This window comes from Ursus americanus, chromosome 5 (genome assembly GCF_024610735.1).
Source record: "Ursus americanus isolate L20-20 chromosome 5, mUrsAme1.1.p, whole genome shotgun sequence".
In the NCBI taxonomy this organism is placed as follows: Eukaryota; Metazoa; Chordata; class Mammalia; order Carnivora; family Ursidae; genus Ursus; species Ursus americanus.
In genome coordinates, this window is record NC_142131.1 from 3,306,959 (window position 1) to 3,323,196 (window position 16,238).

At 34.7% G+C, this 16,238-nt stretch overlaps 1 protein-coding gene across 3 annotated transcripts in view; it reads left to right on the forward strand.

The window, feature by feature from the left end:
• The window catches only part of PJA2 (praja ring finger ubiquitin ligase 2), an 81,460-nt gene that overhangs the window by 23,736 nt on the left and 41,486 nt on the right, over window positions 1-16,238 (forward strand). For 2 of the 3 annotated variants that reach the window (XM_045808259.2, XM_045808258.2), the window contains exons 2-4: window positions 10,322-10,439; window positions 11,455-11,655; window positions 13,096-14,149. In XM_045808259.2, the coding sequence (XP_045664215.1) occupies window positions 10,409-10,439; window positions 11,455-11,655; window positions 13,096-14,149 (1,286 nt within the window). In that variant the 5' untranslated portion in view covers window positions 10,322-10,408. Of the gene's footprint in view, window positions 1-8,962; window positions 9,068-10,321; window positions 10,440-11,454; window positions 11,656-13,095; window positions 14,150-16,238 lie in introns of all 3 variants that reach the window. The other variant, XM_087861933.1, reaches the window with a different exon arrangement.

Below are 16,238 nucleotides of genomic sequence, written 5' to 3' on the forward strand. Positions count from 1 at the left end.
GACTCTCTGTGCTGAGCACAGAGCCTGACTCAGGGCTCGATCTCTCTGAACCCTTAGATCTTGACCTGAGCCAAAATCAAGAGCCAAGGTGCTTAACTGACTGAGCCACCCAGGTACTCCCAGAGACATTTTAAAATACTTAAATAAATAGAGAAATATTCCATCTTTATGTAGTAAGAAACTCAAATTTGTTACCATGTCAGTTTCCTCAAGTTGGGCTATGGGATTGATACAATATGAAAATCCCAGAATTTTTTTTCGTTTTTGGTCAAATGGATTCCACAATTTATATCAAAATGTAAATGTCTCAGATGTTAAGAATTACTATGAATTTACAGTCATTAAAACAGTGTGTATTAGAACAAGGTACATAAAAAGATCAATGGAAGAATATGAGTGTCTAGAAATAGCCCTTCACATAAACCATCTTTAATTTGTGACAAAAGTGCCACTGAAATTAAGAAGAGAATGCATTTACTTTTAATAAATCATGTTAAACTGGATATCCACATGGTAACAAAATCAACCTCGATTTATACCTTGTGCTATCTTCAAAAGTTCATTGAGTTTGAACATAGATCTAAATGTAAAAGCTAAAATTATGACGCTTGTAGAAGAAAACCTAGATGAATATCTTTTTCACCTTTGCAAAAATTTCTTAAATAGAACATAAAATCGATAAATGAGACTGTATAAAATTAAGAATTTCTGTTTTTCAATATATCATTAAGAAAGGGAAAGGCAAGCCATGGAGTATAAGAATATTTGCAATAAATAAATTCAGTAAAGGACTTGTATCTGGAAAATATAAGTAAATTATAAAACAAAAAGAAAAAGGCAAGCAACTCAGTTTTTAAAAACATGCAAAAAAGTGATCAGATTCTTTACAAAAGAAGATATACAAAAGGCCAGTGTGTACAGGTAAAGTTGCTCCACAGTATTATTTATTCATGAGGGAAATGTCACCATCATACCCCTACCAGAATGGCCAGAGTTAGAAACTCACAATAAGGAGTGTTGGTAAAGATACAAAACAAGTGATGCTATTATATATGGCTAATGAGGATGTAAATTGTTTCAGCCACTTTGGAAAACCGGTAATGACTGTTACAGCTAAATATAGCCCTGTACTATGACCCATTAATTCCAGGTCATACTACCCAAGAAAGGTAAAAAATATGTATAAGAGTATTTATAACAACATGAATGAATCCCAGAAACATTGTGTTGAGTGAAAGTAGACACAAAAGAGTTCATATTGTATGATTCCACTTGTGTAGTTTAAAACGGGAAAAACTAAATCTGGAGTAGAAGAAGTCCAGAAAGTGGTTGCCTGTGGATTGAGAGAAGTTTAATCAGTTGAAAGGAGTAAGAGAGAACCTTCTGAAATGATGGTAGTGTTTTATAATTTGATCTAGGTGGTAGTTACTCAGATATATAACGTGAAAAAATTCATTCATTCAACAAATGATTGCAGAGAAAAGGAAAATACTTGAAAAGTTTTATCATGAAAATTTCCAAACAGATTTCTGTGGAGTACAGGAAACCACATCTAAACAACATCTTGCATCAACGTTTTGCCATGCTTGTTTCTTTGTTTCTCCAAACCCACTCATATAAGCTCTTTTTTTTTGTAGTTAAGACACATCCAAGTGTCCAGATATCACAGGTATATTAATTTGTTCTGAACACATTTTGTGAATTTTTATATTATCAATGAAATTTGCTGCATTGGTATGCATAACATTGAATTTTCTATTTTCCTTTTTTTCCTGTACTCTTTTTTTCTTTTCCTTTCTCATTGACACGGAAATAAATCTACACTTTTTCCTTATTTCTAAGTGATTTGACTTGGCATCCCAGAGGGTGGGTGGGTTGATTGAGCAAGGCCCTTCTTAGATGTGCCACATCTGAATCAGATCTTCCTATCTAAGTGGGAGGGAAATTTGAGGAATATTCTTAATCCTATTTTTCAGTGGTTTGGTATTTTATTCTTCCATCTCAATTTGTCTTTGACTTTAATCTTTTCTTCCCCTTACCCAAGTATATTTCCAGTAAACCATAGAAAATCTTTATTGTTCTAGTGTGTTGGCTTTATGCTCATTTAATTCTTTCTTCACAGATTTCTCTCTATGGGTAGTCTTTAAAAATAGCATTTTGTAGCAGTTATTTATTTATTTTAAAGATTTATTTATTAGAGAGCGAGAGAGCACACTCATGTGAGAGAATGAGAGAGCATGAGAGTGAGATTGCACAAGTGGGGATTGAGAGGGCAGGAGGAGGGCAGGGACAGAAGGAGAGGGAGAGGCAGACTCCCCGCTTAGCAGGGAGCCCAACATGGAGCTCCATCCCAGATCCCTGAGATCAAGACCTGAGCCAAAGGCAGACCCTTAACCGACTGAGCCACCCGGGTACCCCATTTTGTAACAAGTTTTTAACAATTGTTTAAACCATTTTTGGTGAGATAAAGGCTTTACCATAACAAGTTGGAAATACAGTTTTTTATCTACTTAAACATAAAAATTTTGGATTATCTAAAGGTTTGTTTCTAATTACATATATTTTATGTTTTTTAGTGGAATTTTCATTATATCAGTGCTGAATTTATTAACACTTTTACAATAGTTTACGGAAAAGTTGTCATGAAAGATAGTATTTAAGTAAGCTTAGCCTTTTATCAGATTATCTCTTTGTGTTCCTGGGGATAGTAAACCCATTTATCTCAGAAGTTTAGTAGTTGTAATTTTAAAATTTCTCTGATTTATCTATTATTGTCATTTCTACTGTTGTTCATTTACAAAATCTAGTAGTCGTATCCTGGAGGTTTTCTTGTTCAGCAGCCTGTAACTTCGAAGTCCAGTGGCTGATAGTACGTTACTTGATTTGCTGCAATTGATTTTATTAATGTGTCCACTTATTTATAGAAATATATGGGAATCATATCACCTTAGCCCTTATTTATTGTGTATCTACTAGTTGGATTTAGTGGCGTATTTTGCAGTTGTCTATATGTAAAAGCAACCTTTTGTGCTTGTGTCTAGAAGATACAAAAAATCTAGAGGGAGATTAAAAAGAATATGTAAGTACGAACAATAAGTGCAAGCTTAGATTGTTATTCACAATAGATACTTTATTAATCTCTTGGAATATTTATTTTGCCTTAGCAGCTAAAAATAGAAAGATGAGATAATGTTAATAAACTAAGTTAAGGGGTGCCTGAGTGGCTCAGTTGGTTAAGTGTCTGCCTTCAGCTCAGGTTGTGATCTTGGGGTCCTAGGATCAAACCCTGTGTCGGGCTCTCTGCTCAGCAGGGAGTCTACCTCTCCCTCTGTGATCTGTCTCGCTCTTGCTGTCTCTCAAATAAAATCTTCAAACTAAGTTAAAATGTAATTGGTTCCAACATATACAACACAGCTTTCTGGCAGTATTTGTCATAGTTTGTCCTAAACTCATTTTGTCGTGAAGTTTGTATTATTGAATTTATAACTCAGTAATTACCAAAATTTTGTATGACTAAATAATTATCTTACTGAAAGGAAATGCAGGCTTCATAATTTTAGAAGTTTGTTTTATGAGGAATTTTAAGAAACGTTTTCAGGACATTTTACAGGTATTTTTATAAAGGCAAATATGAGAGAATATAAAACAAATTTTCCAGTGCACTTGGAAGGGTAATCAAGACTTTGCCTTTCAGATAGTTGGATTAAATTGTATTTGTTTCTCAACTTACTTTTCTATTTCTAGGAAAGATAGTTTAACAATGAGTTATTTATAGGCAGCTTACTAAATGGGAGAAAATAGTTGCAAATTATATATCTGATAAAGGGTTAATATCCAAAATATATTAAGAATTCATACAACTCAATAGCAAAAAGACAGTCTAATTAGAAAATAGGCAGAGGATATGAGCACACATTTTTCTAAAGACAACATACAGATGGGCAACAGGTACATGAAAAGATGCTCAACGTCATTAATCATCAGAGAAGTGCAAATCAAAACCACAATGAGATATGAACTCACGTCTGTTAGAATGGCTTTTATCAAAAAGACAAGAAATAACAAGTGTTGGCGGGAATATGAAAAGAAAAAAACCCTTGTGCACTCTTGGGGAGAATGTAAACTGGGGCAGCCACTATGAAAGACAGAATGGGGTTCCTCAAAAAATTAAAAATAGAACTACCATATGATCCAGTTATTCCACTTCCGGGTATTTATCTGAAGAAAACAAAAATACTAAGTTGAAAAGATATATGCACCCCCATATTCATTGCAGCATTATTTTTAATGGCCAAGATATGGAAACAACCTAAGTGTCTATTGATGGATGAACGGATAAAGAAGATGTGGTACAAAGCCAGGGAATGCAGAAGTTTGCTTGCATTCACCAGAAGCTAGAAGTGCTAAACGATTCTCCTCTAGAGCCTTTGGGAGGAAATATGGCCCTGTTGACACCTTGATTCTGGACCTTTAATCTCCAGAACTGTGAGAGAATGTTTTAAGCGAAGAGGAAAAAAAAGAGGAAGGGATTTTCCTGGGGAAGAAAAAAGATGCAGTGCGTGTGCATGTACACAATGGAGTATTATTCACCCATAAAAAGAATGAAATCCTGCCATTCACAACAATGTGAATGGACCTTGAGGGCCTTATACTAACTGAAATAAGCCAGACAGAGAAAGACAAGTACTGTATGATTTTTTAAGTGGAATCAGTGAAAAAGCTCATCAATACAGAGAACAGATTGGTGGTTTCCAGAGGTGGGAGTGAGAGCAGGCAAAATGGGTGAAGAGGGGCAAAAGGTAACAAACTTACAGTTACAAAATAAGAAATTCATGGGAATGTAATGTACAGCATGGTGTCTGTAGTTAATAATACCATATTGTACATTTGAAGGTTGCTACAATACATCTTAAAAGTTCTCATCACAAGAAAAAGAATTTTACTATTTATGGTGATAGATGTTAACTAGATTTACTTTGATGATATTTAGCACTATATACAAATAACGAATCATTATGTTATATACCCAGTACTAGTATATCAACATACCTGTTTTGTTTTTTTTTAAGTGGATTATTTTTGGCTCCCAGCAGACAGTTCACAGGGGTATAGATCCAAGCTTTTGAAACTCTTCCAGAAGTTCAACCAATTTCTCCTTCCCTTTGCCTAAAACTTTACTTAAATCAACTAGATTTAAATTCTAAAAGTAAGTGTTCCTGATGTAGTAGCTATGTAGTGAATATTTATTAGAAGATAGGTAGAATATAGGAGCTAAGCAGCAGGTCTGACATAGCCTGCAAGCAAAACACTGGTATAATTCATTCTGATACTGTCAACCCTAGCATGGCACTACCTATGCTGAGAATAAGCAGATCTTTTAAAAGGGAGAAAATATACTTCACGAGTTGGCATTAGAAAATCTTTCTTCTAGTAATAGGTAGAAGTATAAGTAAATCTAGTATCTTAGTGCATGTAATTTAAATTATTTGTGTTTGTTATTTACTGCAGGATAATTCGTTTGCTTCAACAGACCTGGTAGCTCTGAACATTTATATCTCATAGTTTCTGAGTCAGAAATTCAGGAGCAGCCTGGCTGGGTGGTTTGTCTCATGGTCTCTCATGAGGTTGCAGTCAAGATATGGGTTGGGGCTACGGTCATCTGAAGACTTGTTTGGGACTTAAGGTGCCGCTTCCTAGGTGGTTCATTCAAATGGCGGTTACCAGAAGACCTCAGTTCCTTCCGGCTCTTGGCAGGAACTGCCAGTTCCTCAACACGTGGATCTTAGGATTACTTGAATGATCTCCTGATACAGCAGCTTGCTTCTCCCAGAGAGAGTAGCTAAGAGAGAGCAAGAAGGAAGCCACAATGCCTTTTATGCCCTCATCTTGTACATTATACATTGTCACTACTATCACATTGTCTTCAGTAGAAACAAGTCGCTAAGTACAACCCACACTGGAGAGGTGCAGATTGGGAGAAGTATCAAAGAATTTGTAGAACAGAATTGTTCGTTCATTCATTTATTCATTCATCCATTCATCCATTTGAATACATACGATGTTAGACAATGTATTAGAAGCAGTGCATTTAATAGACTGCATTAATAGTGCATTCAGGTAAAAATAAAACAAGGCCTTTGTCTTTAAAATCACCAGTCTTTAAATTCTGCTGTGGGTTGTGTGTATCCCATACCCATGCTTTCCCTTGTATTCTTTTGAAGATTGTTTTTATTGTCTCTCTATAGCTGCTGGCATATCTATCCTAGTTAAAATGATAAAGTGATGACTTCTAGGTTAATAAGATCTAGAATTAATACTTTGCTGATTCATTCTTTAATTCTTAGACAGCAACATGTTTTTATAGTTTGCTTTATGACAATTAGTAAGAAATATTTAAAAGTACCGAAGCCTTTGATTGGAATTCCTCACTAGTAGAGAGGAATCGTATGTTACTTATTAAGTGAATAGTACAAGGAGCAAGAGACTAATTCAGCAAGCCAGCATCTCTTCAGAGAGAACTCAGACTGAATGTTTCTGATTCACTTGAGATACAGATTCAGGACTGATGAATTAACCATTTTAATCTTGACACGCCACTTTGGTTTTTATTTCTTGTTACTCATCCTCTCTCCTCCCTGTTCTCCTCTTTTTTCCTTCTTTATACTTTTTTATTTGGAAATGAGATAACACTGTTGTTAGGTACTTTACTATAGCTGGCCTTAGGTGAAATAAAAATAATTAGTATCTGCAGAGAGATTCTATTCTGCATTTCATTCATAAGGCATGAGCCACTTTTGAAAATAATAAAAGAAGCAGAGAACAGGAAAGTACAAGAAATTTAAAAGATTATTATAGAGAATACTAGAAGGCTGGAAGTAAAAGTGGATGAAGTTTACCATCTCATAGAGTGAAAATAAGAAAGAAAAGTTTGCAAAGGATTAATCTGTGTAGGCCAAATACAGAGAAAATAGGAATTTTGAAAAAGGACATCTTTGAGACAAACTGACACAAGTCTCTAAAACAGCCCAATCAGGGCTGTGTAGGAGAAATTTTAAAATGGCCTGCCCCTTAAGTCCCTGTGGCATTATAGAATATTATTTATTAAGAGGATATCCTAAATATTCCAGGGAGAAAAATTGGTTTACTTACCAAAAGATGAGAAATAAATTGGCAGAATGGGATTGCTATATGCAGCATGGGATGTTGGAAAACAATGTCTCTCAGAATTTGGAAAAAAAAATAGTTTTGTCTTGTGCTATACCTAAAGTGTGAGGGAGAGATGAAAATGTTTTCAGGCATGCAAGGACCCAGAGTTTACCTCCTTACATTAAATTTCTGAAACAATTACTTGATCTTCTAGTAAAAACAGACAGACTTGATCTTCTAGTAAAGACAGCCAGCCACACACACCACACACCACACACACACACACACACACACACACACACACACACACGAACATGGGATTCAAATCAGGGGACTTACCTCAGAAGTACAATCAAAAGATATCAGAGCCAGGGTCATACAGGCCTTGAAAACAAGTAGACTAAGTTTAGATGAGGATGTTGGAGGGCTCAGAAGAAAATATCTTTAGGAAGCAAGTGGGATCACATTAAAGACAATTTTTAAGGGGTGCCTGAGTGGCTCAGTCAGTTACGTGTCCTTGATCTCAGCTCAGGTCTTGATCTCAGGGTCATGAGTTAAAGCCCCGAGTTGGGCTCCATGCTGGGTATGGAGCTTGCTTTAAAAAACGAAAAACAAAAAAAACCAACCTATTGTTCAGAAACAGTGATTTTCAGTTTTTCTGTACTCTTCCAGTTCCAGTTCCTTTTCTCTCACTATCTCTTTATAGCATTCTGATCAGGGTTTTACAGCCACCACTCTACCAAAGGTGCCCTTGTCAGGATCTCCAGTATCCTCCATGTTGCTACGTTCAGCGGCCAGGTACAGATCCTCCTCATACTTTGTCTCTTAGCAGCATCTGGCACAGTGGATCAGTTTTTATGTCTGAGGCACTTTCTTCATTTGGTATCCACACCCCGGGATTTTCCTTTTCTCTCATTGACCTCTGTCAATTTTTCTGATATTTCTTTTTTCCTGGCCTCTTCATGTTGAATCATCTCAGGGTTCAGTCCTTGAACTTTTTTCCTTCTCCAAGTACACTTAGATGTCCTGTCCAAGTTCATGCCTTTCTGAATATTATCTTTATACTAATAACTCCCAAATTATACTGGCAGCTCAGCATTCTTTAGTCAACTCCAGGCTCTTATTTAACATTTCTACTTGAATGTCTGATAGATACCTCAAATTTAACACATCTAAAACTTAAACTGAAGATATTTTCTCCAAACCTGCTTCTTCCACAAATTTTCCTACTTCAGTTAATGGTCACTCTTATGTTTCTAGTTACCCAGGCTTTAAAACTTAGAGTCAACCTTGATTCCTTACCTTATCTTATAACCTGTATCAGACAATTTTATTGACACTACTTTCACAGTTTATTCAGAATCTGACCATTTCTCACCAGCTCTGTTTTTACCCTGGTTTAAACTACTGTCATCTCTTGCCAGTATTATTTCGATAACTTTGCAACCAGGCTCCTTACCTTTGACCTTGTTCCTCTTCAGTCTGTTCAAAGCAGTAGCCAGAGTGTTCCTCTTAAAACAGAAGTTAGGTAATACTTGTTCTGTGTTCAGAACTCTTCAGTGGTTTTGCGTCTCACTCAGAATAAAACCTACATTCCTTGCATCACCCTGTAAGGGCCTATGTGATCTGTTCCACCTCACCCTCCACCCACCCACCTAATTAATTTTCTAACTTCATCTGTTACTTTCTCTCTTACTCGTTCCATCCCGGAATTCTTGCTATTGATCACTTCTGGAAGTTTTCACCTCAGGAACTTCCTTTTATTCTGCCTGAAACGTTCTTTCCCTAGATTTACACATGGCTTTCTCCCTCACAGGTGTTTGCTCAGATGATCCTTTCTAAGTGAGGTTTTCCCTAACCACCCTATTCCTAATGGCACACCATCAGCAACTCTTCAGTCTCTGTTTTATTTTGCTCCACAGTATGTATTATCTAGCATGTGTTTATTTACTTCTTGTTTTGTTTAGTGTCTGTACCACATACTGTAATTTTAGGAGGGCAGGAATGTTTGTCCACTTTGTTCATTGTCATATCCTCAGCACTGGAAATAGTGCCTGGAACATGGTGAAATAAAGCTTTATTCTATAGAGAAGACTTTGGGTAAAACACTTGTGAACTTAAATCCGTGGTCATGCTTTACGATTGCCACGTACTGTACTGTGGATATGTGAAGATTCAAGTTATTTCAGATCATTTTTCTTAGTATTAAAGCGATATTAATTAGAGCTTATGTTTTTGCCAGTATGATAGGATTGGTTTTTTTTAATATTATTTACCCTTTAGTTGTTGCTAACAGTCTGACTTGTTTCAGATGTATTAGAGGATCACAACCTATTGCTGAATTTGTAATTTATATTGGAAAATGTGTGTGTACTCCTATGTATGTTAATATATAGCTACCTGTGGCTAGACAGATAACATATACAGTTAAGCTCATTTGCAGAACTATCATCTTCTGATAAGTGGTGATAGGCAATTAGCAATAGCTCCATTGTTTAATAAGGTGTTTAAATAGAAATGTAACCCCTTACCATATCTTTTTAAAAAGCACAGGTTGCAACTTTTGAAATAGTAAATGGATTAATTTCAAAACAAAAGAAGGTCTTTTTATATTTGTTACATGATAAAATATTTAATTTTTCTAATTTAGAATAGGTTCTTATTTGGAATTAAAATATCTGAATGATAAATTGACTATTTGTAAAGAGTATCATTATTTACACACATTACTTTTTAATTGTTATAAACCATTATGCATTTAAAAAATAAAGTCTGTACTCTTAGAGTTAACTTCCTTTAACAGTGCCAGGGCTAAAGGAACTGTAGTGCTTGGTGGAGCAGCAAAGAGAGCACAGTGTGGTAGACTCCCAGATATTTTGGTCATTACCTCAGTCAACACATCTTCCAATATATTTGCTTATTTACTTTTAAATTATATGTGTGTCGTTATCATTGTCAGTCTTAAGGATGATATATACTTACAACAAGATTTTTCAAGAGGAGATGTAACTTTTCAAATAGCCATCTTGATAGTTGTAAGGTTTTTTGATGATCAGATAATATTTTTCTGATATTATGGGGCTAACAAAGAGCTTCACTAGGAGGAGTATTAGTTTTGTCATTTTTGTTCTGTGCTTTGTATAATTATTTAGTTTAATCCATGGTTTCTTTGTAGGAATCTTCTGCAGCTTATTCATTGTGTGAGTAAAAACTAAATCACATCCATAATTGCACTGAACTGGGCACACGAAAACTGCCATATATGTCACAGTATACTGAAAAAGAGCCAGCAGGTAAGCAAAGTGTTTTTGTCAGTTCCTCTACATTGAGGACTTTTATTTTTCTCTCTAGATACCTTGAGTATTATACATGACATGGGATCATGGTCTTATTTAAGGCCATTTTTAATCCACATATTGAATATTTGTAAAGCTTAATTTCTAATTTTTGATATGAAAATAGATATAAATAAAAATTTTTATTTTTTTTTTCCATACCCCTTGGGCTGCTATTCTGCTTTCCATTTTGGAGACTATTCCTTTGGAGGAGTTGTTAAGGGTACTGGTTTTGGAGTCATACTATTCAATTATTGGACAGTTACTACAGACTGAACTTTAATTTTTTTGAGCTTTAAAATGAAGTACAGTATCTACCTCATAAGTTCGTTGAGGGAATTAAATAACATAATGTAAAACTTGATAACTGTTATAAATACATGTATGTTTTTTATTTGTGCTTGGAAGCAATTGTATTTCTTATTTTAATGCAATAAAACAAAAATATGTAATTGTTTCATTGTTTCATATACTGTGAGAAAAGATTTTATTTGCTCTTGTATAATATATGTAAAATCTAATTGACTAAAGAAATTTAAACTTTTTTATGTATAGATGTGGTAATGTTCTTAAGATTGCTACTGTTCACTACCGCATTAAGCTGTTCTATGTAAGGTACTTTATTTAGATAATTTGGAGGATTATTGTCCAAACTTCAGTGAGCTTTTGCAGTGTGGCATATGAATTTGGCATATGAAAAATTGTTTTTAGTAGGTTACATCATAAAAATCTAAACTATCTTTAAGGTACCAAACTTTAAAAGCTATTTTGGGGGTAGGGAGGCACATAACTCTCATAACATCGTATTTCATGTTTACTTTTCAAGTGTGTTTTATAGTATTAGTAAGGTGTAGTGGATGTTCAGTAGCGTATGATTTGGCAAGTAATAGCATATATGTTGAAATAGTATCCCTACTGGTCACCAGAATAAAAGTCATTGTGTGCCTCTCTTATTTTTAACTCTGTTTTTCAGCAATGGATCAAGAATCCAGCAAGGCTGCCTGGCCCAAACCAGCAGGAGGATATCAGACAATCACAGGCAGGAGATATGGAAGAAGACATGCATATGTCAGTTTTAAACCATGTATGACCAGGCATGAAAGAAGTTTGGGTCGGGCTGGTGATGACTATGAAGTATTGGAACTAGATGATGTGCCAAAGGAAAATTCCTCAGGTGTGCAACATGGGATTTTATAAGAGCTATTAATAAGCATGTAGGAATTGATCTTGTAAAATTTGAAATTGTGTGTGGGTTTTATGTGTTTACGAATACAAATGTACATTTCCTACCAAGAAATTCTATTTTGATATTTTAATTGAATTTAATATTAATACTATATACATTTAAACATAGAAGAATATAGAATACAGCCAGTCGTTAAAATACTAACTACATTGCCATAGTAGTGATTACCTTATCACATCCTTCAGGCAGTGGGGATTGTCATCTTTCAATCAAAAAACTTTTTAATGTGAACTGAATATATTTTTCTTTTATATTATGTTTAATAGCTTTTTTTATTTTGTTTCTTCAAATAATTTAGCTTGGCCAATTTGATTTTTTTTTTAAAATCATTTTATGAAATACAAATGTCAAGTAGTAGTTATTTAATTAAAATTTCTTTATTATTCAGTGGTTTGGGAAAGTATTTTGGAGATGTCCATGTACTATAATTACACATCTCTGGGCCGGAGTGTGGTCTTCTTCTTATCCTGAGCAAATTTGATAATTCTAGATTATTTTTACTTTCATTTATAAACAAGAGTCTAAATTATTAGCTAATAAGTTTATTCTGTTAAAGAAGCCTTTCTGTGGTATGACAAGACTGTGCTTTATTTTTTATAATTTATAAATTTTTGTTCTAACAAGACATCTTCCAATAAAACTCAGATGTCTTCATTTTTTATTATTACGTTAGTAGTAATAAAAAATAGTCAAGCTTAAAGTGATTTATAGAATAGATATGATTTTATTCTTGTATCAAGATTATGACAAACCATGGCAAAGAGATTCAACTTGTTGACTTTTTTGTTGTTTTGCAGTCATAGGTATAACATATCTAAAGTTAACTCATTATTATAGATGTATTATAAAATATCCATTTTGGGGACAAATCTAATAATATCTGGAGACTGAGATATAATCTTCTGAATTGACATCAAACACAGTAGAGTTTCATTTCTGTTAGATCTATAACCTGTTCTTTTATGTCAAAAATACTGTTGAAGTGTTTTTACCTGCCCATAATAAAAGAAGTTAAGTTTGAATTGTGCACCCTAATAACTGGGAGAGCAGATTGGTTACCCTGTGACTTGACTTATGCCTCTCCTTTTAATGTCTTTTACAGAATGTTTTAGGTCTCAGGATTTAGGTGAAAAACCTCCAAAAGACATTTGAGGGAGAGGATATTGAGGGGCTATACAATGGCATAAATGAATTCATAGGGTAACCAGTGTGCTCTCACAGTTAAGTGAGGGAGCATAGAAGTACCTGGCGCAGAAATTCACTTGTATTCAAGTGCATAATAAGTGGCATAATTTCTACTTAAATAGTCATTATTAAATAAAATTATATCTGATGTCTCCAAATATGTTTTCTTTGTTCTCTATGAAGGTTCCAGTCCATCGGATCAAGTTCATTCTTCTTTATCCAATGACACTTTATTTGACAAAAGTGAAACAGAAATTCCCATTTGTGATACAACATTGAATCAAACCACTGAGAGCAGTCCATCCTTTGCTGCAGTACATCCTAGCGAGGAGGGCAGGGAGACTCTAGGAGGCAGTACAGATCTTCATAATCACTCTGAGGGAGAATATACTACAGAAGCTTGCAGTGCTTCAAGTGTACAAAATGGAATTTCATTGGTTCAGACTGACTCTTACAATCCAGATGGCACACATGGAGAGACCAATGACCGTCTTCAGCTTTCTGCAGAAGTTGTGGAAGGTGGTGGATATCAGGAAGCATTGGGCAACACAGTATTTGAGTTGGCAAATGGAGAGGTAGAGGCGTATACTGGTCTTTCACCACCAGTTCCCTCTTTTAACTGTGAAATAAGAGATGAATTTGAAGAATTAGATTCAGCACATTTAGTCAAAAGTTCTACTGGTGATACTGAGTTTGTCAGTCAGAACAATCAGGAATTTCAGAGGTCCTCTTCTGAAGATGAAGTTGTTAGAAAGAAACAACAAAATGATACTAGCCAGGAGAGTCAGAGAGAAAATGCAGCTGAAGATGCAGTGTGTGCTCCCGGGCATATCTGCAGTGAACAAAATACTAGTGGTAAGGACAAGAACCAGGGAAATTTTCCTGAACAGGTAGTGAGGCCCAAAGTTAGAAAACTGATAAGTTCAAGCCAGGTGGACCAAGAAACAGGTTTTAACAGGCATGAGGCTAAACAAAGAAGTGTTCAGAGATGGAGGGAGGCTTTGGAAGTTGAGGAAAATGGGTCAGATGACCTCTTAATAAAATGTGACGACTACGATGGGGAACATGACTGCATGTTCTTGGATCCACCTTACTCAAGAGTTACGCATAGGGAAACAGAACATAACCAAATAACAGCGGAGAGTGGAGCCACAGCAGGAAGGCAAGAAGTGGTAGAGAACGCCTTTTGGAATGGCTGTGGAGATTATTACCAACTGTATGACAAGGATGAAGATAGGTAAGATTTCGTGCTTTGTCAGATTGTGTAGTAAGCAAGGTGGTTTATTTCTACTAACCGTAATGTTTGATGGATGGGCGCTCTGACATGGTCAGGGAATTAGGTATTTTGACTGATCAAATGTTCTTGTTTTCTGAGTGCTGACCACACATGCTAACTACTGGTTAGTTATTTACAGAAACTTTCTTTGGGGCATTTCAGGAGTTTATAGAAATTCTAAGTTCAGATAATGATAATTAGCTATTACAAAAGGATAGAGATACTAATTATTTAAATTCATAATATTTCATTTAATAAAATGCAAGGTAAACGTCCATTGTATTTTTTAAAAAATTGTATGTTAATCCATCTGGGGCTTAAAAAGTGATTAAGATTACAGAAAATTTGATAATGTTGTATTAACTTTGCCAATATTTATTAATATCACCTGTTTCTCTGTTCTTTTTGCTCTTTTTATTCTTAGGCTTACTTTTACCTATTTTTATGTAGCATTTGATTTTTGGTCATAGCTCAATGTGGTATATATTATTATTTCCCCCATCTATAGACCCGGAAACTGAAGCACAGGAGAGTTAACTTCCCAAAGTAACAAAGCTAGTAAATTTTGGAGCTGTAATTGCATATTTACTTATAGCCTAATCCAAGTGGATATTCTTAAGAGAACGTACAACTTTTCTTTTTTTTTTTTAAAGAGGGAGAAAGAGAGAGACAGAGCATGAGAGCGTGAGAGGGGTGGGGAAGGGCAGAGGGAGAGGGGGAAAGAATCTTAAGCAGGCTCCATGCCCAGCGCAGAGCCAGACTTGGGGCTTAATCTTAAAACGCTGAGATCATGACCTGAACCAAATTCAGGAGTCAGACACTTAACCGACTAAGGCACCGAGGTACTCCACAACTTTTCTTAGAATAAGCATTCTGGTTCTGGTTCCTTGTGTATAGAATCTTCCCCCCCGCCTTACCCTCAAAATGTAAGACCATAGAAAGAAGAGAAAAATGGAAAATTTCTTTGTCCAACCTCTGATTTTTCATTACCCGAGTCCAGACTGTCACATATCCTTTTGAGCCAGTTGAAACCGACCTTGCTCAGTTACAGTACAGTTTCAAGATCTTTACTAACTTGCAGAAATAATGGTTACCTTTTTTTTTAAACTAGAAATTACTACAAAGGAAGAAAAATTTCCTTTTAAATATGAATACATATTATATATTTTATTTCATGTCATAAAATTAATAAAATATATTTGTTTTCTTTGGACATATGGATAAAGCTTCTATAATACAATGTAAGTAATTTGTAGAAACAGTTGAAATACAAGAAACTTCAAGAGTTAGCAGACAGTATTTATATAACCTGTTTTTTAAGCTTAAGGGTAAAATTAGTTAAGAACTTTGGTCTAACTTATTTCTTTTTTTTAGTTTAGTTTCACAGTCTTTTATGGAAAATCCACAGATTTCTTAAAATGGAAATTGACAGCAAAACCTGAATTGGTGTTAACTTACTTGATGCAGATTTGGATCTGAACTAACATGAGGCCTTTTTTTTTGAAGCATTCCTAACATTTTACTGTAGCAATATGAAAGTGTTTGATTACTGAGTTTTTGGCTTGGACCCCACTGGGAATTGTTAAAGTAGTATTTCTAAATCTCAGGGGAAAAATCTGAATTTCAAAACATACTCAGCCCTAAGATTTTTGGATTGGATTGTGAACCTTTACTATACCTCTAAGTTACTATTAAATAATAATAACATCAACTTATTGTCTTAGATAATTTATCTTTTTTAAAGTATAAGAATGTTGCATTTTTACCCCATTACATTTTTGCTTTCTTGAAGGAAATAATTTAAGTTGGCCATGCCTCCTTCATCTTTGGAGACACGCTAATCAAAAATGAAAATCTCTTTTTCTTTTTTTCTTTTTTTCTTTTTTTTTTGCTTTTTATAATCAGGCCTAATGTCATCCAATAAAATTGATGAAACTTTTGCATTGTTTATCAACCTCAAAAGTAGTTTTCTTGGCTCTTGGTTTAAATTGTGTGTGACAATAGTATTAGTGTTTTATTTGCCTAGAATGACTGGACTTTGAATGGTTAT